Source organism: Pongo pygmaeus, chromosome 22, assembly GCF_028885625.2.
Source record: "Pongo pygmaeus isolate AG05252 chromosome 22, NHGRI_mPonPyg2-v2.0_pri, whole genome shotgun sequence".
NCBI classification, from domain to species: domain Eukaryota; kingdom Metazoa; phylum Chordata; class Mammalia; order Primates; family Hominidae; genus Pongo; species Pongo pygmaeus.
In genome coordinates, this window is record NC_072395.2 from 58224413 (window position 1) to 58248482 (window position 24070).

The 24070-nt window shown below is 51.8% G+C and overlaps 1 protein-coding gene across 5 annotated transcripts; it reads right to left on the bottom strand.

Annotated features, from left to right (window-relative positions):
* POFUT2 (protein O-fucosyltransferase 2) lies at positions 1 to 21730 on the bottom strand. 5 transcript variants are annotated; one of them, XM_054468612.2, is made up of 9 exons: positions 21532 to 21730; positions 19534 to 19784; positions 17375 to 17519; positions 16383 to 16493; positions 12260 to 12326; positions 11166 to 11291; positions 3993 to 4173; positions 3597 to 3720; positions 1 to 1691 (listed from the first exon to the last, which is right to left on the bottom strand). In XM_054468612.2, exons 1-9 carry the CDS (start codon positions 21660 to 21662, stop codon positions 1538 to 1540), a joined length of 1290 nt encoding a protein of 429 aa, XP_054324587.2. In that variant the 5' UTR covers positions 21663 to 21730; the 3' UTR covers positions 1 to 1537. The 5 variants fall into 5 exon arrangements, with proteins under 5 accessions (XP_054324587.2, XP_054324585.2, XP_054324588.2 ...); XM_054468610.2 differs by having other exon boundaries at positions 12224 to 12326; XM_054468613.2 differs by having other exon boundaries at positions 16383 to 16432; positions 17344 to 17519; positions 21532 to 21722.
* Positions 21731 to 24070: the final 2340 nt, after the last annotated feature.

Genomic DNA, 24070 nt, shown 5'->3' on the forward strand with positions numbered 1-24070 from the left:
TACCATAAAGCAGTTTATTTTTCTTAAAAAGGAAGGTACATGGTCACAGTCCAAAATGTTTTATACAGCTCTCAGCCTGGAAAATGCAACTGATGAAAAAGGCACTGTTTCTAGAACAAATGGAGAAAGAATAAATATGTCATCATTTACCCTGCACAGCTTTGAGTAACACCATAAGACCCTGTCACATGTTCAGGGTCAATTCTAAAAGCTTGAGAAGGAGAAGACACAGCAAGGTGATGTCCTAGACTAGCCAGGCTCCGAAGGGAAGAGCTGTCTGTCCCTCCTCACTAACCGTCCTCTCTCTGTCACACAAATGTCCATGTCGCTGTTCCTCTAGCAGATGTGGAAAGTGGCTGCTCAGTGAGGACTCAGCCCCCACCAGCCTGACTGAGGGTCACACGACACCATGGTGGGAAGTCACAAAGGGTAATGGGCCAAGAGGGCGAGGGGGGGCTCCCTGACCCTGAGGACCCCTGAGGCACTGCTGCATCTTCCACGGATTCTGTGTCCGGCATTGCCCTCTTTGCAGATGGCCCTCGTGGTGGTGGCACAAAGACCTAAAAGTGATTTCTGTAAAATGGGTACAAGGAGCTCCCTGATAAAGCAGCTCATCCTAGACAGCCTTTTGGAGTTGGTGTGACTGTCCTTCCTCATTTCTAGTTCTCAATAGCGAATGGTAGACCCGGAAGCCCCACATGCACCTGCCAGCCAGGGTGAGGGCGGGGCAGCTGGGACGAGGGCGGGGCAGTCGAGGCAAGGGTGGGGCGGGGTGGGGCAGCCAGCTGGGCCTGCTGTGAGGAGCAGAGCTGCAAGTTTCCTACAGACAATCCACTGAGTGCCCCAGAGACGTCACTGAAAAACTTCCCAGCACTCTGATGTGCCGACAGTAGGGCCTGAACTGTCATCCCTCCACCGGGCTCCCTGAGGCCTCAGGCCCTTCCCTTTGCAGCACCAGGTCTGCCTTGCGTGCATCCCAGGAGGAAACACACAGGCAGCCTCCTGCTGCATGGAGGGCAATGGAGGGATTCATGAGGCCCCTGGTCACTCTGCAGACATTTAAAATGACGCTTCTCCTTGCACCAGCTCCCAGGGAAATGTCAGCCCGTGTCCACCTGATGGAGGGCAGCTCACCCACCTGCATCTATCCTCAATGCGCTTAAAATATGAAGACATGAAAGGTGGCTGGAAAGGCCGGAGCCGGAGCCTGACAAACACTCCTGCTTCTGGGTCACCACGCGGGCCCTGCTGGCAACTGAGCTGTGGGTTCACAGACGCTGCCTGAAAACACAACTGCCCCCAAGGGCAGCGGAGCCTCTTCATCAGCCATGGCGGCTGGAAACGCCGAGGACGGAGCACAACTCTAGACGCGTGGCACCTCTAGAGGCGTGGTGGGGCCTCTTCTGGGCCTGGGACCCTGCGAGGGACGGTCCTGTCCGCCCAGCTCCTGGCTGGCAGTAGACGGTGACTCCATGGTGACAGAACCTGTATCCACCTGCTCCAGTCGGGTCTGGGGAGCGGCCCCGGAGAAGCCTCCTCAGTAGGTGATCTTCCAGTGGGTGGGCTGCTCACACGCCTTCTCTTGGTCTCCGCAGAACCTGTTGTACGTCGTCTTGGGGTCCAACCCCAGGATTTCTCTTTCCTCATGAATCCGAAAAGAAAATGTTGAGACTGAGGTGCCGATAAAAAACCTGCAAAGGATCACAGAGGTTCCAGGGTCAGGGAGAACTGAGAGGAGCAGGTGAGTGAAATGAGTTCCAGAGTTACATGGAACCGACACGGCCGCCCCCCCGAGCACCCACCAGCCGGCCACCCCCTTGCTAGCACCCCTCGCTCAGGTGCCCTCAACATCTGCACCCTGAGGGGCTCTGCCTGGTGCTGCAGCCCCATCCACACCCCACAGTCAGCAGCCGCCACGCTCCTGTCCCGTTGCATGCCCCTCCGGGAGCCCTCCTCTCCGTCACCAAATCCCAGGCCAGGCACGCCAGTGCAGGTCGAATACCTCCTGGGGGTCACACGGTGAACAATGAGAGATTCCTACTAACCACACACTGTCTAGCCAGGGCATTAGGGGGTCCTTATCCTGAGGCACAGCAGACATCACGGAGGTCAAGGCCCCCTCCACACACACGCTGTATGGGCTGGTGGGGACACCCTTCTCCAGGGGTTTCTCCAGACCTCGGGTCAGCAGCCTGCCCATTCCTCTGGCTCCTACACAGTTCGTCTCTGGCTCTCCAGCGGCACTTCATGAACTTCATGAACAAACAAAGCCCAGAGATGTTTCCAGAGCAAACGTGATGTGCACAGCGCTGTACACGGAGCCACGGGGCCGGCAGGCCACACAGGCCTGTATGCTGCTGGGGGGGGGCAGCATTGATGGGGAGATCCTCACCACCCCACACACAGGGGCCGCCAGAGCAGGCCGCGCCGGCCCGGAGGCAGAGCAGCTTCAGTGAGCTGGGCCGAGTGCTTCGCGCAGCTGAGGGCAGGAGGCTGAGAGCTCAGTGCGAAGCCTTCCCACAGCACGCTTCCTGGGCTGCGGAGACAGCACCAAGGTTGCAGTCAGAATCCCAAGGCCACACCTGAGAAGCAGGGGCGAGCTCGTGACTGAGCTCCTGCATACCTCCGCCCTGACCTAAGAAGTCAGCGCTGCATCCTGTCTGCTTAACAGGGAAAGGGACCCACGCCCTGCAGACAGCATCACCCAGAGCCTCTGTGGGTCTTACACACAATGCCCAGAACACCACAGGAAATAGCAGATGTGTGAAGAGGCACCGGCTCAGGGTGCTCAGCACTCCTCAGGCAGGAGAGAGATGGACTAACCCACAGAGATGCACGCGCACGCACAGTGCTAACCATGGGGAAGATCATTCCCTCTACTTTCATTTTCCATTTAACTCAAACTGTTTCACCCTAACCCCAACAATGGTCTCCTATGCAGATGGGCAGACAGGTCTTTGGAGGAACAGAGGCCCAGGCCTACCTCCCACAGCAACCCCAGAGGAATGACTGCATACAGGGCCCACACTCCCAGTGTCTGGGATGCTCACGGCAGCCCCACGAGAACGATCGCACAAGGGCCCACGCTCCTGGCCTCGGGGACGCTCACGGATGCTCTTCAACAACACACACAGCACCAAGGACGCGCCCAAGCCCAGGGCCTGGGCAACTCTCAGGGCAGGGGGCAGACGGGCAGAAACTGGGAATGACGGGAAAATGAGACACAAGAAGAGGTTCTGAGACGAGGCCAGCTATGCCAACAGCCTGCTACGGAGGAATTCTGTGCGTGAGAACTAAAGGGGCAAGATGAACAATTAACTTCAGCCCAGGGAAATACTGAACCAGATGCTACAGGAGACTCAGACGAGGAGGCAAACCGTATGGAAATGACCACTGTGAACACAGGCGACCGTCTGCTCTGACACCAAGTACTTGGGACGAAGGACCTTTTGAAAGTCACCTGACCCGCTCTCGGACCACAGGGAAGTGGGCAGGATACACAGGCAACTATCTGCTCTGACACCGAGTACTTGGGACAGAAAAACCTTTGAAAGCCACCCGACCCGCTCTCAGCCGACAATGAAGTGGGCAGGCACCTGGCATGTGAGCAGATCCACTGGTCAATAATCGCAACGCCTCCGTCCTTGTAGAGCTCCAGCTCCTCCCACGTGGGCTCAAACCTCACCATCTCGGGTAACAGCTTTTTTAGCTCTTCATATTCTGCAAAGTAGAAGGAGAGACCCTTTGAACCGGGATCCTCCGATAAGGACAGATACGTGTCTCTTTAGCAGACAGACACGCGTACTTGGCTTCTGGTTAATTCGTTAGGAACTGGCTCCAAAGGTGCAGACACACAATTCAGCTTTACCCTCCCAGGAATTACGGTTGAAGATCATGCAGATCTTCATGGATCTGGGTAGTTCTAGGTCTACCCAGAATGGAACCAGGGATCAAGAAGAAAGGAAAGAAACGAAAGCACTGAAGCTCCATACCCTTTCTGACGGCATCTGTGGCCACAAACACCTTGTCCAGCCGGTGGGTCTTCATGAGGCTGCGGATCTTCCTCACGGCCCCTTCCAGACTGGGCACATCCTCTCTATGACCCCAGATAAAATCTTTTCTTCTCAGGTGGACTCCCAGGTAGGGGCCCCCTAGCGCTGAGCCCAGCTTTACCTAGCAAAGAACCACAAGGAAATGCAGAAACTGACAGGCGGGCTCGGGGCTCATCCTGGGCACCGGGTGGGACTCGAGACGCAGAGGGATGGCCATTTCCATGTGGCCTCCTCCACGGGGTGGCCTCCAGGCCTGTCTAAAGGATTCAGGTGGAATCTCGGGGGCGCCCAGATGTCTTTCTAAGAAGACCGTGAAGCAGTATTAATTACCAGAGATCATTTTATCTGAGGTAAAGAAAAATATTTAAAAAGAGAACAGCATGTGGAAGCTCAAGCTGTGAACTTTTGCTCCGAGAACCACCGCAGGAACGTGCCAGAAAGAGTTCACGGATCCTGTGGACAAAGCAGCTCACAGCTGCAAACTCCCCAGGAGCCAGAACACTCTGCTGCCCTCTTGACAGCGCCACCTCCTGGCTGGGGGCCACCAACGCAAACGGCTACAGCAAATTCTAACCCAACAACCCTGCTCCAAGGAAGGAGAAAGCAACAGCTAATTCCACCACCAGCAACATCCTGGCTGTCCACAGGTCCCGAGTCTGTCCACGTGACAACTTCACTGCAGCATAACCAGCATTCGAGAAAGCCAGTGCGCTCAACAAAACTACAACCAAGGACCCCCCCAGAGTCCACTTCACTCCCCTGCCACCTCCAGCAGAGCAGGTGCTGGTACCCACAGCTAGGAGACCTGAAGACAGGTCACATCACAGGACTCTCCACAGACATTCCCCAGCAGCATCCCAGGGCCTGGTAGCCCCACTGGGTGGCTAGACCCAGAAGAGCAATAACAATCACTGCAGCCCAGCTCTCAGCCCCATCCCTAGGGGAAGGGGAAGAGAACCACAGAGCACCCCGTGGGATGAAAGAATCTGAACAGCAGCCCGTGAGTTCCAGATCTTTCCACTGAAGTAGTCTGCCCAAATGAGGAGGCAGAAAAGCAACTGTGATAATATGACAAAACAAGGTTCTATAGTACCCCCAAAAGATCACAGTAGCTCCCCAGCAATGGATCCAAACCAAGAAGAAATCTCTGAATTGCCAGATAAAGAATTCTGAAGGTTGGTTATTAAGCTACTCAAGGACATACCAGACAAAGGTGAAAACCAACTTAAAGAAATTAAAAAAAAAAAATACAGAAATATGGATGAAAAATGCTCCAGATAAATAGGTATCATAAAAAAAAAAATTGCAACTTCTGGAAATGAAAGACACACTTAAAGAAATGAAATACACTGGAAAGTTTCAATAATAGACTAGAACAGGAGAAGAAAGAGCTTCAGAGCTTGAAGACAAGGTTTTCAAATTAGCCCAGTCCAACAAACACGAAGAAAAAGAATAGTAAAAAAAAAAAAAGAAAAAAGCCTCCAAGAAATTTGGAATTATGTTAAACAACCAAACCTAAGGATAATTGGTATTCCTGAGGAAGAAGATAAATCTAAAAGTTTGGAAAATTTATTTGAGGGAATAATTGAGGAAAACTTACCTGGTCTTGCTAGAGATCTAGACATCCAAATACAGGAAGCTCAAAGAATACCTGGGCAATTCATCACAAAAAGATCATCGCCTAGGCACACAGTCATCAGGTTATCTAAAGTCAAGATGAAGGAAAGAATCTTAAGAGCTGTGAGCCAAAAGCACCAGGTAACCTATAAAGGAAAACCTATCAGATTCACAGCAGATTTCTCAGCAGAAACCTAACAAACTACAAGGGACTGGGGTCCTATCTTCAGCCTCCACAAACAAAATAATTATCAGCCAAGAATTTTGTATCCAGCAAAACTAAGCTTCATAAATGAAGGAGAGATCATCTTTTTCAGACAAACAAATGCTGAGAGAATTCACCATTACCAAAGCCAGCACTACAAGAAATGCTAAAAAGTTCTAAATCTTGAAACAAAACCTCAAAATACACCAAAATAGGCCCTCCTTAAAGCATAAATCTCACAGTGCATATAAAACAACGCAATGAAAAAAGAAAGAAAGAAAGAAAACAGAGTATTCAGGCAGCAACTAGTATGATGAATAGAATATAGTACCTCACACCTCAATACCAAAGTTGAATGTAAATGGCTTAGAGGCTCCACTTAAAAGAAACAGAATGGCAGAATGGATAAAAATCCACCTGAAAGCTGTGAGGCAAGAGATTGACCTAACACATAAGGACTCACACAAACTTAAGGTAAAGGGGTGGAAAAAGATATTCCATGCAAATGGACACCAAAAGTGAGCAGAGTAGTATTCTTATATCAGACAAAACAGACTTTAAAGCAACAACAGTTAAAAAAGATGGAGGAACATTATATAATGATAAAAGGATCAGTCCAACGGGAGAATGTCACAATCCTAAATATACATGCACCTAACACTGGAGCTACCAAATTTATAAAACAATTACTACTAGACCTAAAAAATGAGATAGACAGCAACACAACATAAGTGGGGACTTCAATACTCCACTGACAGCACTAGACAGGTCATCAAGACAGAAAGCCAACAAAGAAACAATGGACTCAAACTATATCCTGGAACAAGTGGACTAAGATATTTACAGAACATTCTACACAACAGCTGCAGAATATACATTCTGTTCATCAGCATATGGAACGTTATCCAAGATAAACCGTATGATTGGCCACAAAACAAGCCTCAATAAATTTAAGAAAATCAAAATTATGTCAAGTACCCTCTCAGACCACAGTGGAGTAAAACTGGAAATTAAATCCAAAAGGAACCCTCAAAACTATACAAATACATGGAAATTAAATAATCTGCTCCTGATCTTTGGGTCAACAATGAAATTAAGATGGAAATTTAAAAATTCTTTGAACTGAACGATAACAGTGACACAACTTATCAAAACCCCTGGGACACAGCAAAAGTGGTGCCAAGAGGAAAATTCACAGCATTAAATGCTTACATCAAAAAATCTGAAAGAGCACAGACAATCTAAGGTCATACCTCAAGGAATGAGAGAAACAAGAACAAACCAAACCCAAACCCAGCAGAAGAAAAGAACCAAGACAAGAGCAGAACTAAATGAAATTGAAATGAACAAACAAAAAAATACAAAAGTTAAATGAAACAATAAGCTGGTTCTTTGAAAAGATAAACAACATTGATGGACCATTAGTGAGATTAACGAAGAAGAGAGAAGATCCAAATAAGCTCCATTAGAAACAAAACAGGAGATATTACAATCAATACCACAGAAACACAAATAATCATCCAAGGCTACTATGAACACTTTTATGCGCACAAACTGGAAAACCAAGAGGATAAATTCCTGGAAATATACAACCCTTCTAGATATAAACCAGGAAGAAATATAAACTCTGAACAGACCAATAACAAGTAGTGAGATTGAGACAGTAATTTAAAAATTGCCAATAAAAAAAGTCCAGGACCCAATGGATTCACAGCTGAAATCAGACACTCAAAGAAGAAGTGGTACCAATTCTACTGAAACTATTCCAAAAGACAGAGAAAGAGGGAATCCTCCCTAAATCAACAGACCAATATCCCTGATGAACACAGATGCAAAAATCCTTAACAAAATACTAGCTAACCGAATCCAACAACATATCAAAAAGACAACACACCATGATCAAATGGGTATCATACCAGGGATGCAGGGATGGTTTAACATATGCAAGTCAACAAATGTGACACACCACCTAAACAGCACTAAAAACAAAAATCATACGATCATTTCAATAGATGCAGAAGAGGCATTTGACAAAATCCAGCATCGCTTTATGATTAAAACCCTCAGCAAAGGTGGCATAGAAGGGACATACCTCAAGGTAATAAAAGTCATCTATGACAAATCCAAAGCCAACATTATACTGAATGGGGAAAAGTTGAAAGCATTCACCCTGAGAACTGGAGCAAGACAAGGATGCCCACTCTCACCACTTCTATTCAACATAGTACTGGAAGTCCTAGTCAGAGCAATCAGACAAGAGAAAGAAATAAAGGGCATCCAAATCAGTAAAGAGTAAGTCAAACTGTCACTGTTCACTGATGATATAATCGTATACCTAGGAAACCCTAAAGACTCATCCAAAAAACTCCCAGATCTGATAAATGAATTCAGTAAAGTTTCAGAATACAAAATCAATATACACAAGTCAGTAGCACTGCTATACACCAACAACAACCAAGCTGAGAATCAAACCAAGAACTCAACTCCTTTTCCAACAGCTGCAAACAAACAAACAAAAACAACAACCAAAAAAACCCACAAAACTTGATCTCTACAAGGAAAATTACAAAACACTGCTGAAAGAATTCACAGACAACACAAACTAATGGAAACACATCCCATGCTCATGGATGGGTAGAATCAATATTGTGAAAATGACCATACTACAAAAGCAATCTATCAGTGCAATTCCCATCAAAATGCCATCATCATTCTTCACAGAACTAGAAAAAACAAAATCCTAAAATTCATATGGAACCAAAACAGAGCCTACATAGCCAAAGCAAGACTACTAAGCAAAAAGGACAAATCTGGAAGTACACAATACTCAACTTCAAACTATCCTACAAGGCTATAATTACCAAAACAGCATGGTACTGCTATAAAAATAGGTACCTAGACCAGTGGAGCAGAATAGAGAACCCAGAAATAAAGCCAAATACAGCCAACTGATCTTAGACAAAGCAAACAAAAACATAAAGTGGGGAAAGGACATTCTATTCAAAAACGGTGCGGGGATAATTGGCAGCCCACATGTAGAAGAATGAAACTGGATCCTCATCATCAACTCAAGGTGGATCAAAGACTTAAATCTAAAACCTGAAATCATAAAAATTCTAGACGATAACATCAGAAACACTTTTCTAGATGTTCGCTTAGGCAAAGAGTTCCTGACCAAGAACCAAAAGCAAATGCAACAAAAACAAACATTAACAGATAGGACATAATTAAACTAAAAAGCTTCTGCACAGCAAAAGAAACAATCGGCGAACAGCTCCCAGAGTGGGAGGAAATACTTGCACACTTTGTATCCAACCAAGGACTAATATTCAGAATCTAAAGGAAATGAAACAAATCAGCATGAAAAAACAAATAATCCCATCAAAATATAGGCTAGGGACAGGAATAGACAATTCTCAAAAGAAGATACACAAATGGCCAACAAACATATGAAAAAATGCTTAACCTCACTAATGATCAGGGAAATGCAAATGAAAACCACAATAGGATACTACCTTACTCCTGCAAGAATGGCCATAATTAAAAAACCCAAAAATAATGGATGTTGGCGCGGATGTGGTGAAAGGGATACTGTGACACTCCTGGTGGGAATGTCAACTAGTACAACCACTATGGAAAACAGTGTGGAGATTCCTTGAAGAACTAAAAGTAGATCTACCATTGATCCAGCAGTCTCACTGCTGGGTATCTACCCAGAGAAAAAGAAGTCACTATATGAAAAAGATACTTGCACATGCATGTTTATAGCAGCACAATCCACAGCTGCAAAAACATGGAACTGGCCTGAATGCCCATTGACCAATGAGTGCATAAAGAAAATGTGGTATATCAGCCCTAACAAGGAACGAGATGAATGCATTTGCAGCAACCTGGATGGAGCTGGAGACCATTATTCTAAGTGAAGTAACTCAGGAATGGAAAACCAAATATTGTATGTTCTCACGGGAACTAAGCTATGAGGATGCAAAGGCATAAGAATGACACAATGGACTTTGGGGACTTGAGGGGAAGAGTGGAGGGGGTGAGGGATAAAAGACTACACATTGGGGACAGTGTACACTGCTCGGGTGATGGGTGTACCAAAATCTCAGAAACTACCACTTTATCCATGTAACCAAACACCACCTGCTCCCCAAAAATGATTAAGGCTAAAAAAAAATGATAAAATAAGCCAGGCACAGTGGCTCACGCCTGTAATCCCAGCAATCTGGGAGGCCAAGGCGGGTGGATTACTTGAGGTCAGGAGTTTGAGACCAGCCTGGTTAACATGGGAAAATCCTGTCTGTACTCAAAATACAAAAATTAGCCAGGTGTGGTGGCACGCACCTGTAATCCCAGCTACTTGGGAGGCTGAGGCAGGAGAATTGCTTGAACCCGGGAGGCAGAGGTTGCAGTGAGCTAAGATCGTGTCACTGCTCTCCAGCCTGGGCGACAGAGACTGTCTCAAAACAAAAACAAATTAATTAAATAAAAATAAAAATAAAATTTAAAAGAATAAAAAAAAAAAAAACACTGAAAAGAAATACAAGTGAGATAAAAATGAAAAAATCTTCTATATTTTTTCCCCAGTAAAAACTGTCCAAGTAACTTAATTATTGCTGGAACAATGAACGCTATTCCACTTGGAAACAGTTCAAATACCCCATAAAGAACAAACGAGTAAAATGGCACTTCTATCAAAGTTTTGTTTAAAAAACACTAAAAACAGACACTGAATATGTTTAAAAACAATATCAAGTTGAAAAAGCAACACATTTGTTGAAATTACATCACAGAAAAGCCCAAACTTTCAGAAAACACTTAAAAATATATACAAAGAATAAAAAAAGGATGATTCTAGACCAAAATAGCACTGATGGTGCTTTTGGGCGAGTCCAGGTGAACGCTGCTTTTTTCTCCTTATCAACCAAGTCAAGAGGGAAAAAGGCCGAACGTGCCTCTGACCACCTCGAGCTCCTGCTTCCGCGCTCCTGGCCTCGCCGTGCTCTGAGAACACCTTTGAGTCTGCTGGGCCTGCCATGACTGCCCGTGTTACTAAAGGTAAAGCCAGGCCGAGTGACTCCCTGAGTCTGCACGTGACGAGGGCTCCAGGGTCCCGGTGCCTCCCGAGAGCAGGTAATTGCTGTGACTCACATTCCAGAGAGGCTCCGAGGCATCCACGCCGACAGACACGCCAACCCTGCTGTGACTCTCCATTGAAGGCCTGAGTTTTGGGGCATCTCCAGAGAGACTTTACCTTTTCTCTAATTAACAAAAGGGAGGGGGGCTACCTTCATCTTCGTCCAGTCCTCCTGGAAGGGGATCCTGTCTGTGTCGTCCGTGGAGTTGAGGTGTCTGCTCCTGAACTCGTCTCCCACCTCCCGCAGGTGCCTGGCAAACACCATGCTGCGACGGGTCTGTGGAAACGGCGACGGCTCGGCTGAGAACACGCCCGCCCGCCCGCCATGCAGCCCTCCCGGAATGGGTTCTCCCGTCACTGCCACCACCCACCCCCGCAGCTGGAAGAAGCCCCTCAGACACGTCCCTCATCAGCGGTCGCCTGAGAAGCAGCACCATCCACGGTGGAGGCTCTCGGAGGGTCTCCTGCATGAAGCCAACACAGGGCAAGCCGCCCACCCCTGCCGGCTCTGCCAGTCCCCACCGTGGGAAGTTGTGGCACACGCTGGGCTCAGCTGGCCGTTGCCCCTGGCTGGCACAACTGTGTGCAGCTCCTTCCCCTCAGTCTCCCCAACTCGACTTCTAGCTTACGCAGTTAGCACATCCTGCTTTGCCAAACGGGGCGGGACTGACCTGTACAAAGCCCCACGTGAGCAGAGACTGTGTCTCCTGCAGGCAGGTTCCGGCTTTACAAGCTGCTGCCCTGGTGAACACATCAGCAGGCCTGCTGTGTCCACGGGAGGGGGCAGCCGCTTCCCGCCCTCTGCTCCCAGTCACTCACAGAACCAGGGGTGGCTATGGAAAGTCACCCCATCAACGCAGAAATCAACGCCAACGGAAAAGACCCGCTGCAGAGAATAGTCCCACCTTTCAAAGCTAAAGAGAGGAGAAAGGAGGGGTCTACGTTCCAGCCACTGACGGAGTCACTGACTCGGGGGCTGACTCCAGGGCGCCGCCACCGCATTCATGGCCTGTGGCATCAGAGGGGAGAGCTGGGTGGCCCTGCGGGCTCCCGAGGACCTGGCTCTGCAGCTGCGTGAGGCTCGGGGGTGGCGCAGAGTCACCACAGTTACCCAAATCCATGGCTTAAAATGATGATTTTAATCAGCAAGGCTCAGAAACAGCCGTCGACTGTTTTAAATTTTCAAAAACTAAATAACGGGCAACATACACTAACTGAGAAAGACGCTCCCGAGGAAACACTCACGTCCCAGTATTCTTTCCCTCCATAGTGGTCGTGAAGTAGGTTCTCCGCTCTGTCTAACATCACGGACCTATTTTTAAACAACAGAAGCATAAACAGTTATAAGAGTTAAGGATGATGACATTCACACTCTCAGAGCACAAACTGGGAGAACCCCGGGCCGAGGAAGCAGAGACCAAATCTCCAAGGGACACTAACCAGGGCGCGTTGGGCGGTTATGGCTGAGACACAGGCAGGCTGCCGTCTGGCCTCCACACCACGGTTCTGAGAGGGCTTTAATGCCTACTGTCAACTGAGAGAATGACATCAGAGAGAAGTATCTCCTAATTTGAGGAGCGTATTTGACAGTGGGCAAAAGGCTTGGAATCCAGGATCCGCCGACGGCTATGGCAAGCTGCAGGCGTGCCTCAAGAGGGGAGGGTGGGGGAAGCTTTTCTTTGACAAAAAGGAGAGGTTCACATAAGCTGCTTGGAAACAAATTCACTGACTCAAGCTCAAAGCCGAAGCTGCATCTGTTCCGTGGTAGAGACGCCATTCCTGGGCAGGCATTCTTTCGACAGCGTCTCATCCGAATTACTGCAGCCCTTGTCCGGTGGCAAACCTGGTCCCAGGAATACGGGCATACGACTGAAGTGGCGGCTGTGAAAGTTGAGGTGCGTGAAGCATGTGTGGAACGTCCTGGGGTTATTTCAGAGAGCCCTCCAGCTAGCCTTTATCTTAGACTCGCAGGCAGGTGCCTCCTCCTCGGTGCCTTCCTTGCTCCAGTTTGGGTCTGACAAGTCATCCTGGTGCCTGTGACTGTCACGTTACCCAATTCCACGTGGGAAGTGCCTCTCCTATTCCAGCCATTGAGCCAACCGTCTCACCAAACTCCCCAGGACTCTTGATGTAAAATAAAAACGAAACACACAAGATGGATCGTGAGCAAATAGACCTGAATATTGGGGTGGTAAAGGTTGGAATACAAAAACCCAGAAATTTTTAAGGAAAAATAAAAATTTTAATTTTGGCCGGGCGTGGTGGCTCACGCCCCTAATCCCAGCACTTTGGGAGGCCAAGGTGGGTGGATCACGAGGTCAGGCAATTGAGCATCCTGGCTAATATGGTGTCTCTACTAAAAATACAAAACAATTAGCTGGGCGTGGTGGCACATGCTACAAGTAGTCCCAGCTACTTGGGAGGCTGAGACAGGAGAATCGCTTGAACCCGGGAGACAGAGGTTGCAGTGAGCCAAGATCGCGCCACTGCACTCCAGCCTGGGCGACAGAGCGAGACTCGGTCTCAAAAAACAAAAAACAAACAAACAAAAAATTTAATCTCTACAGAGAAAAAATGAGCAACATATCTAAGTTGCATTTTATAGAATAACATTTCAAAAGGCTTTTAAAGTGTAGTTGTACTCTGAAATCAAAGAAACACAAACGAACAGAGCAAGGATTCCACACTTCGCTATCGGATCCACACAGATGGAAGCTCTCGGCCCTCGTGGCTGCCTGGGAACCAGCTGTGCACGGCCACTGCGGGGACTCTGAGGACTGCACCAAGGCCACACCCAGCCATCCTCTTCTGGGTGGCATCCCACAGTTTCACGCCCTCATGGTTCACACACAGACTCTTCTACAGAAACCTGGAAACAACCAAAAGCCACGTTTTCTTCCATCTGTACACAGACAGCTGCAGAAGAACGAGGTGATTGATGTCCATGTGTCGTAATACCCAGGTGAGCGGCTGGGTGGGAAGAAAGGGCAAACTGAAAACCGCATGGAGAGCGCACGTGTGGTGATTCCACGTGTTTCAAAAGACGGCCGCGTGCACAGGTGGCGATGAGAGGCGATTTCTGGAGAGATGGGCGTAGCTGGATTCAGTGGGTGCCTCTGGCCCTGCTTCTAATGCCGTTTTAAGGGCTTTTTATGAAGTGCAATACTGCACTTCAAGACGCACATTCCGCATGGGTGCAGGTAGACAAACCTGCTCCAAAATGAACACGGTGCAGCCCCCACCCGGGTGGAGGAACAAAGCACTTCACACACTTGCTCTGCCCCATCCTCAGGGGCCTCCCCGGCATCCTCCCGTCTCTCCCTCCGATGCACGGGACTGTCTTTGACCTTCATGCACATGGAACGTGACTATGTTTATCTTTTTCTTTTCTCTTTTTTTTTTTTAACTGGGCATTATATCTTGATTTCTCTTTGTTGAACACGGCAGCAGTCTGCCCATCTTCAGTTGTGGATCTACCACACTCTATCCAGTGCGTGACTGAGGAATGCACATGTTTTTCTGGTCCTGGGAGGCCATGAACGTTCCTGGGCAGGGGTCTGCGGGTGCATGTCCCACATTCAGGGTGCACTGGGTTCCCAGGGTTTTACCAGATTCTTGCTCCAGGAGCAGCCTTTGAGCCCTGCGAGCCTGTCCTCCCAATGGTGGTTGGTTTCCCAAGCATGACAGCACTGGGGGCACCTGCTCGCATTAACAGCAGCTGTGCTTACTCCTGAATCGCACGGATCCTGTGTTGGACTCACCTCACCCCAGGCTGCCTGTCCCTCACTCGCTGAGTTTCGTCTCAATTGCATGGATCCCATCTTGGACTCACCTCACCCCAGGCTGCCCGTCCCTCACTCGCTGGGTTTCATCTCCTGTATCCCGGAGAGTCCTTAGTTCATCAAATGCGCTGCAGGACCTCCCTCTCTGAGGCCTGTCTCCATTTTTCTAATGGACAAAAGTTCTTGATTTTAAAGTAACTGGCTTTACCAATCTTTCTTTTTTGGTGCATGCTTTTCCCATCTTGTTGAAGAAAGCTTTCTGCCCCAAGGCGGTGAGGCTCCTCTCCTGACGGCTTGATAGCTTCACCTTCCCATTAGGGCTTTAACCCCAAGAAGAGACTTTCCCTGGGTGCTGGGGGCAGATGACCTCACCGCCCATCATCAGCCTCCTTTTCCACTGCGCCTTTTCCCACTGTTCCCCGGCAGAGGCGCTTCTCCTAAATCAGGACCATCTAGTCGGAAGCCCCCTCTGGGCTCAGCTCCATTCTAACCTGTAAATGTGAGTCAAAAAAACTGACTGGCAAGACTGTTCCACAGGCCCCAAACGTAGGCAGATTGGCTTCTGAAACCCGGATATTTTCATGAAATGAACCCAGTCCCAGGACAACATTAAAGCTGCATCTCAACAACCAAAACAATTCAGCCGAGTTCCCTCCACAACCTCTGAGTTCTCTCTTTCTGCAACAGCCGGGCTGGCTGAGCCACAGACACGCGGGCCTGTGCTGGAGCCACCTGCCTTCACAAAGCCCCATAGCAGCTGAGACCATGTGGTCCCGGCTGTTACTGACCAGGGTGATACCGAGCCAGCTGTGATGTGCAATAGGATCGCGGCTGCCACGGCCTCTAGAGATGCACACAGGGCACAACAGCAGACAAGGCAGCCTCAACGTGGGCAAGTGCGAGGGGCACCCATGCCCTGCTGTGCCCGGTCTGTCGGAGACGCTCACAGTGCCTTCTGGGGGATTCAGAAGAAGATCCAAGGGAGATGACAGAGAGGGTCCCAGTCTGCAGCAAGTTCTAAGAACGTGGCCATCAACAATTCCCTCCAGAGTTTACGACGTCGTCAGGTACTGACTTGTCTGCAACCCCAGCCTCCTGGGTGGACCCTCGAGGCCTGGCTCACCAGGCCGGCAGCCACTTGCGGCAGACGCATGGCCAAAGGTGGCTGCACGATCCTCCCCAGACCCATGAGGCAGAAAACAGATCAAACAGTGGGTGTTGGGTGCGGGGAGTGGGGAGATACTGGTAAAAGCTGCCCAAGTGCTACAAATGGAGAACAGTCTCATGGTGAGCCCCCGACAACCCCCAGCCCAGCCCAGCCCCTCCCCGTGCACCCAGCCGGGCCGAGCCCTTACCTCTGTGCCCCTCACCCGCTGTCCATGTTACCCACTGCACCCACTGGGCTGTTTCGCGGAGACACATGCAACCACTTCCCTAACCACCACCTCCCAGGGCCCCCAGGGTCCGCTGTCTGTGAGGTGGGTGGGCCAGGGATGCGTGAGTACGGGCGCAGAGCCCTCAGCCCAGCACGCATGGAGTGGGCGCCACGGCCTCCAGGCTGCTCCCGAGGGGAGCGGGGCACTCACCGGGCTGATGTGTTTCTCAGAAGCAGGGGGGCCACGATGGAGGCTGAGCCCTGGACGGACAGACAGGAGACGTTTAGACCCCTGGTCTCCTCATAACCCCAAAACCATCCTCTGGAAAACAAAACCCACAGCAGCTCTATCAGTTTATTTTGCTTTCACGAGGAAAACAAATCAGGCCTAGACACGCACACACTGTGGTTTGCTCCTGATGAAACACGGCTGCTTTAGGAAAACTTACTGATCGTGACTGCAGATCGTGATATTCTAGTAACATTTTAAAAGAAGCCCACAAGTGTCTCTCAGGCTGATGGACCACTGAGGCTTTCCCCATGATAGGGGCTGGCGGGATGGCCGGGGAGGCAGAGGGAGCCGGACAGAGGCAGCCCTGTGCACCTTCAGGGCCAGCCTGGCTGTGACCATCAGCCAAGTCAACCGCGCCCTTCCCAAGAGCTCACCTGCCATGCTTTAGAGCCAGCTGCCCTGGCACCGGACACATGGAGGCTGTTAACTGACAGCTTTTCCACAGGAGGCCTGGCAGTGTCAGAGCCTTTAACGGCAATCGACACTTGGGACTGACAAGACCTCATCCCTGTGGTAATATCCAAATGCATGAAAAGACACAGGGAAAAAGGCACTGGGTCTCAGCCAGGTATTCATCACGGCCCATTCTCGAGGCCTCAGCACAAAGGGGACCCGACTGTCAAGGACGAGGAACAGTGTGGGCAGACACAAGCGCTACCACCACGAGAGCCGCCGCAACACTGTCAGGATGCCCAGGAGGGGACGCCCAGAACCCTGCATCAGCAACCAGCACGGGCAGCGAGGGCGCTGCGGGGGAGGGGGTTGCGGCCGGGGGAGTTGGGGGTGAGGACACCGTGGCGGGGGGAGGCGGGGTGCTGCAGGGGGGGCGGCGGGGAGGAGTCGGGGGGGGGCGCCTGCAGCAGGGGGAGGCGGGGGGCACCTGCGGCAGGGGGAGCAGCCTCAGCAGGCACCTGTAGTACTCGTGCTTGTCCTGGGAGTACAGGAGCTGATCGATACACGGCCGCTCGTCCACTTTCTCTTCCCAGGTCCCTTCTTTCCATCCCTCTGCGTAACTTTGTAGGACGTAAACCTGGTCAATAAAGGGCCCACCAGACTCTGAAAGACATCAAGAGAAGCCAGGCAGTGTGACAGCGATCAGAAGCTCACTTACGGGCACACATCAGTCACCAGCAGCTGACTCTTACTACTGTACACCATCCTATTCCCAAAGGGACTGTAGGAGGCTCACAAAGGCAGAGACAGGGCAGAGCACATGCCGTGAGGGCACAGGGCCGACAGCGTGCAACAGCAGCCGGCGGGGGGTGGCGTGGAGCTGGTGCCCGATTCCCCGGCCCCACCCCTGCCTGGCTGCAGCAGGCCCCATCCTCACAGGGGCCCGTGTGAGCCCCATCTGGCCCTCATGCCCTGGTCCAGGCTGTTCCCTGCCGGGACCGCTCCCCTCGGGGGCTCACCCTCCGGCCCTCTGTGAGGCCCCTACCCCCTTGGTTTCCCACAGCGCTCCTCACCACCTCGGCCACCATCTACTGCACTGGTGTCCTGCCTCCCCCGGGGACAGAAGCTCAGGTGAGCAGGAGTCGTGCCTCTTACCCACGGCCCAACCCACACTGAGAAGGTGCCACTGCAACGCCCAATCAAGGCTGACCAAGAGGTCAGCAATTAAGATCTGCTCAAAGGCGGCAGGAACAAAGTGGGAGGGAGCACCGCGCAGGTGAAGTTCTGGTGTCCTTTTAGCTCACTCATGACTGGCTGCGTGGCCTAAGGGCCCGAGGCCAGAGCTGCGGGGGCTCCTTTTACACTAGTGGGAAGTGGTGAAGATCCTGCACGCTGGGCGCTGTGTTAGGCACATCAGGAGCTCACTGTGTACAGTCTCCTGGCAGCCTCGCCCTAGGACAGGCACCCAGTTCCTTCCCCACCTCACAGGCGAGGAAACAGCTCAGCAAAGCCCCAGGCTGGTGGATGGCAGGTAAGCATGAGACCAGCATATCTGCCTCAGAAGCTCATTTCACAGGGTCTGTCTTCCCAGACCTTCCCAAACACTCAGATGCCCAAGGCCCAGACCTGTCTGCTTCCCTGTCAGGAAACCCACTGGTCCCAAAGGGAGATAAGGATAGCATCTCCGGGTTCCTATAACCCAATGTTGAGACCAAGGGCTGGCTGCTAGTTAGACCAAATACCCAACCACAGCTTTCATCTTCCAGGACTCACAAGCAAATTTTAAAGTCAGCTCAGGAAAGGACGCACTCTAGGAATGCTTTTTACAAGCAGCAGACTTTCTGACTTGGTATCAACAAGGATGTCGGAGGTTACTCCCTGTTGTTGCATGCCCCTAGCGCTCACAAGACTGACCCTGACACAGAAAACATTTCAGAGTGACAAGATCTAGGGTGCAACGAGAACCACATCCTTGAAAAATGACGACACGGGAGCCACACTCCTTGGCAGGAAGCAAAGGTCTCTAAGCCCCGAGAGTGGCTGTCGAGTAAGAACTCAACAGATGCTAGAAAGCAGGAGCCTGACTCAAAACTAACTCATTCGTCTTCAAGGCCTCTCAAATGCAGCAGCAAAGCATCACTTACTTTTAAATTTATCTCTTCCAAACAACACAACACAAAAAGCTCTAAATACCTTCATTCTAAGAAGAGCTTTAATTCTTCTCTTAAATGAAAAGATTAAGCAACACAAAGTTAAACAAGACAGACCTTTATCCCTGGCACTGCACTGAGACACCACGAAGTGTACTCTGCACGCAGTGCGTCTTCCTTAACGTAAAACAGCCTTTCGCACAGGGAGCTGAGTCCTGTCGGTACAACATCCAGTGGTGGCTGCTTTCTTAAGGTGTAAGGGCAGCTCTAACTGAGGGGGCACAAAGCTCATCCACTTCAGGTCCATTTCCCGAGAAACATTTTGGGAAGCTCACTGCAGCATGGGAAAGGGACTGTGCTCCTGAGCGGAGGAGGTGTTGCCACAGGCCTCAGGCAGCAGCGCTGGGCACTGGAGGATGCTGGTGAGGCTGGACGCAATCATAAGCCCAACCTGATGTCTACCTTAGAAATGACTGCCTGGCCCCAGTTAAGCAACCACGGCCTCCCAGCGTGCCGCTCGGCCTCACCTGCGATGAACTGCTCATATTCGATGACAGGGATGTTTTTATTGAGACTTGGAAGATCAAAAAACTCAGACCAGGGAATCCGGACCTGGTGGATGTCAGGACTCTGCCAGTGATAGAGGCGGCCCCAAGGAGGCAGGACAAGCACCCACTCCTCCGTCTTCAGCAGAGTCTTCAGGAGAGAGGCGATTCGGATATAGACATCCCTGCGCAGGTTGAAGCCTTCCGGGGGGTTGACGTCATACAGAAGATACCTGAGCAGGGAGAAGGAGGGCCACAGGTCTCAAATGCTGAGGTTTCCGCACGGAAAACCCGACTGCTCAGAAGTCTCAGGGCATGGCCCGACTCTAGGCACTTACAATGGTTCCTAGTTTGTGAAGGCAGTGAGGGGCCTACCTGTTTCTCTATGACCAGTTACCTACGGAGCCTGTAAGCAGAAGCAGCAGACATGCTAACATCCCTTCAACAATTAGCAATAGTTCAACACTAAGGCCAGAGGAATCCCAGTGACTGGAACCCAAGAATCAGTACCCACATGGTTCTCAAACTGTTTGGTCTAAAGACCCCTTTACACTGGAAACGATGATTGACGGCTGGTTATGTGCGCTATGTCTATTGATAGGTCCTATGTTAGACGTTAAAGCTACAAGTATTTAATTCAGCTAAAAATAAGAAGCCATTACATGTTAACAAAAATCACACATTTAAATAAAAAATAAGTGTATTTTAAAAAATGAATTAGCAAGAAGAACTGTGATGATGTTCTTAATTTTTGCAAATCTCTTTTGGGTCTGGTGACAGCTGGATTCCCATACCCGTTTCTGCATTCAATCTGTTGTGACATCACAGATCAAGTGGTTTCTAGGAAAACTCCACAGTGCACTCATGAGAAGTGAAAAAGGCGTATAATATCCTGGTACTACTATTAAAACGGCTACAAAAACTCAGAGATCCCGGACACACTTTAAGATCACTGCCCTAGCGGAAGGACACAAAGCGCCCCAAGGCACAGACAGGTCCCCAAGGGCTACAGAAACCCTGTCCCTGGCGCTCTCCTTCCCCTGCTCTGCGCTGGTTTTCCAGACTCCCATCGTCGCGAGTGAAGCTGCGTGCAGCGCCCAGGCCTGCGAACGCCACGAGGGGCCGTGCGCACCTCTGCGTCCAGACCCCTCCCGGGGTCCGCTTGGAGACTCCACAGCCACAGGGCGGCCGCGAAGCTCGTCTTGGCCCAGAGAATTCACTGCGGAGCGCCCGCCCGGCACTGACTCCCGGCTCCGCACACCCAGGCCTGGACCCGTGTCACTTGCAGGGGCCTCCGAAGCCCACCCACCCTCAGCCTGAGCAACCCGGCGCCCTTCCTGGGCTCCCGAGGCTGCGCCCCCGGCCTCGCAGACGACCCTGCCTGCAGACCCGGGCCGCAGTGACGCAGCCTCGACTACAGCCAACCCGCCGTCCCGACCCTGCCCCCAGCCCCCGCCCCATCCCATCCCCCAGGCTCCGGCCCCTGCCCCTGCCCCTGCCCCTGCCCCTGCCCCGTCCCCATCCCATCCTTCCTGGCCCCAGCCCTCGCCCCGCCCCCATCCCATCCCTCGGGCCCCCGTTCCTGCCCCCATCCCATCCCACCCCTCCTGGCCCTAGCCCGTGCCCCGCCCCCATCCCATCCCATCACCCTGCCCCGCCCCCATCCCATCCCGCCTGGCCCCTGCCCCCTGCCCCCAGACCATCACCCTGGCCCCTTATTCCGCCACATTCCGTGCCCCAGAACCCTGACCCCATCCCATTCCCCTGGCCCCTGACCCCGCTCCATCCCATCCCCCTGGCCCCTGCCCCATAACTCCGCTCCATTCCATCTCTCTGGCCCTGGACCACCCTCCATCCCGTGGGCCTGCCCCCTGACCCCATCCCATCTCCCTGGCCCCTGACCCCGCCCCGCCCCCATCCCATCCTCTGACCCTGTCCGGCCCTGGAACCCCAGCGTTGGCACCGTGGACGCGCGTTTACCGTCTGCGGGAAGCCGCCCCCAACAGAATGTCGGCCGCCGACTGTCCGGGCCAGAACTCCTGGCCGGAGGCAGAAGCCGGAGGCCAGAACGCTGCCCCCAGCAGCAGGAAGACGAAGCTGAACGCCTCCATGGCCCCGGGCGGCCACGCACTTCCGGCGGCCGCGCCCCGCCCCGGAACCACGGCCCTCTCCCCCCCGTGAAATGCGTTCCCAGTAGCCACGGCAACGCGTAGCTCCGTCCTCCCCGCGCATGCGTTATGCGCCAACACCGGCAAGCCTGGGCGGGAGGGGGAACTGCGCGTGCGCAGATTCTCCGCCCTCCTGACCGCCGCGGCTGGAGGTTCCATTGCAGACCCGGAGGCCGTGGCTGTGGTTCGCGGCGGTGCTGTCGCGGGCGACCTGGCGCAGCCCACGCAGGGGCTCCTGAGGGTCCGCGACGCCGGGAGGTCCGGGGGTCGGGAGGTCCCGGGGTCGGAAAGTCGGTGGACCCTGCAGGCCAGTGGGGAGGGGGCGCGAGACTGGGGGCCGGGAGGGCTGGACGGCGGTGGCGGGGCCGGGAGGGCTGACGGCTGGTGGCGCGGGTCGGGCCCGTGGGGAGGAGGCCCGGGGCTGGTAGGGGCGGGAGGGCTGGACAGCGGGGGCGAGGCGAGGCGGGGCGGGGCGGGGCGGGGGTCCGTAGACGGGGTCGGCGCCGGGTGCTCTATCCCCTCTGGAGCTGGGGACGGGGCGGGAGCCGCGCGTGAGAGCCTGGGTTTCTAGTCGAGGGGCGCCGTCGAGCTCCACACCTGCGGCTTCCTGGGTGCCCCCAACCCTGGAGCCCCGGGGAGGGGGCACCCGGGCTGAGGCCTGGCCCTCCAAGGAGCCCTGGAGGGACTGCGCTACTGGGGCGCGGGGCTCGATGGGGTGATCTGGAGACCCGCGGGGATCCGGGGCTGCCGCCCCTGCGCTGCCAACCTCCCACCCCGCCCCTTCTGCGAGGCGTTATTAAAGGTCTGGTTTCGGGAGCCAGGTACGTGCCCGCCGCCGCCGCTCATCGCAGCCTCCAGGCAGCTCCCGCTGCACCCCCGGGGCACCAGCACTGGCCGACCGACCTGGCTTGGGGCGCGGCGCTGGCAAATCCGGCCTTCTGAGGGGACGCCACGCTGATCTAGTGCAGGCAGCCCCCAAAACAGTATAACTGGACGAATTTCTTGAAGGATGCCAGTTGCCAAAAAAGAACATACTAATGCTCATTATCTGTTAAATTTGAGATCAATTTGTTATCAATTTGTTATCAAATTTTCTCACACAGAAAATTCCAGGCCCAGAGGGCCAAGCTGGTGAATCCTACTTAGAGAGGAAATAATAGGAATCCAGCCACTCAGACGATGGACGAGGAGGGGCCACTTCCCTGCTCGATGTATGGGCCAGCATTGCCTTGATAGCAAAGTCAGACATCACCAGACAGTAGAACCACAGACCAATGTCTTTCATGAACCAAGACTCAGCATTTTAAAAAATTAGCAAATGGAATTTATATCTGCCTATTGTTTACAGAAAAGCCAAACTTTGTAAAATACTTGAAGAGATTTATTCTGAGCCAAATGAGACTCATGACGCAGCCTCAGGAGGTCCTGAGAACTTGGCCCAAGGCGGTTGTTTTACTGCTTGGTTTTATACATTTCAGAGAGACATAAGACATCAGTCAGCACATGTGAGGTGTGCATTTGATTGATCCAGAAAGTCAGGATGACTCCAAGCGGAAAGGCCTCCAGGTCATAGGTGGATTCAAAGATGTTTCTGATGGGCAGTTGCTTGAAAGAAGTTATTATCTGAAGGCCTGGAATCAATAGAAAGGAGTGTCTGGGTTAATATAAGGGGCTGTGGAGACCAAGGTCCTTATTATGTGGATGAAATCTCATAGGTGTCCACCCTTAGAGGCAATACATGGCAAATGTTTCCTATTCAGACCTTCACAAGGCACTAGACTCTCAGCCAGATCAGAAAAAGAGCTGAAAAGGGAAGGGGAGTCTTCAGAATATGAATCTGTCCACAAGACACAGCTTTGCGGGGCCGTTTCAAAATTTGTCAAAGAGATATATTTTGGGGTAAAATACATTGATACTTTGCGGGCCTGTTGTCACGTGATGCTATACCAGCATCAGATTGGAACTTGGTGTCTTGCTGCTGTGGAGTCTGCTCTGTCAGTCTCGTCAGCTGCACCTGAACTCCAAAGGGAGGTGGGTATAATGAGGCATATCCAATCCCCCTCCCTTCGTGGCCGGAACTCATTTTTCAGGTTCTTCAGAATCCCCCTGGTGGAGATGAGAGGTCCATTCAGTGAGTTGGGGAAGCTTAGAATTTTATTTTTGGTTTACACTATGTGAAGCAAAAATTAAAATACTGTAACCCTGATAGGGTTATTTTAAAGCTGCAGGAATCAAGGCAGGTTGCCGTGGGTAAGAGGATAGGCAGGTCACGTAGCACGACGAGCTGCAGACAAAACCCCTCAGACACCAGGTTAAGGAAAGATTTGGCTTTATTCGGCTGGAAGCTTCGG

What these genes read in the sequence shown, in the direction of transcription:
- POFUT2 (XM_054468610.2), bottom strand. Translation starts at nt 21,662, where the DNA reads ATGGAGGCGTTCAGCTTCGTCTTCCTGCTGCTGGGGGCAGCGTTCTGG. An exon ending in CTGAGAAACACATCAGCCCG is followed by an intron (nt 12,327 to 16,382) that starts GTGAGTGCCCCG and finishes GTTTAAAAATAG; the next exon opens with GTCCGTGATGTTAGACAGAG. An exon ending in CACAGATGCCGTCAGAAAGG is followed by an intron (nt 3,721 to 3,992) that starts GTATGGAGCTTC and finishes TCTACTTTGCAG; the next exon opens with AATATGAAGAGCTAAAAAAG.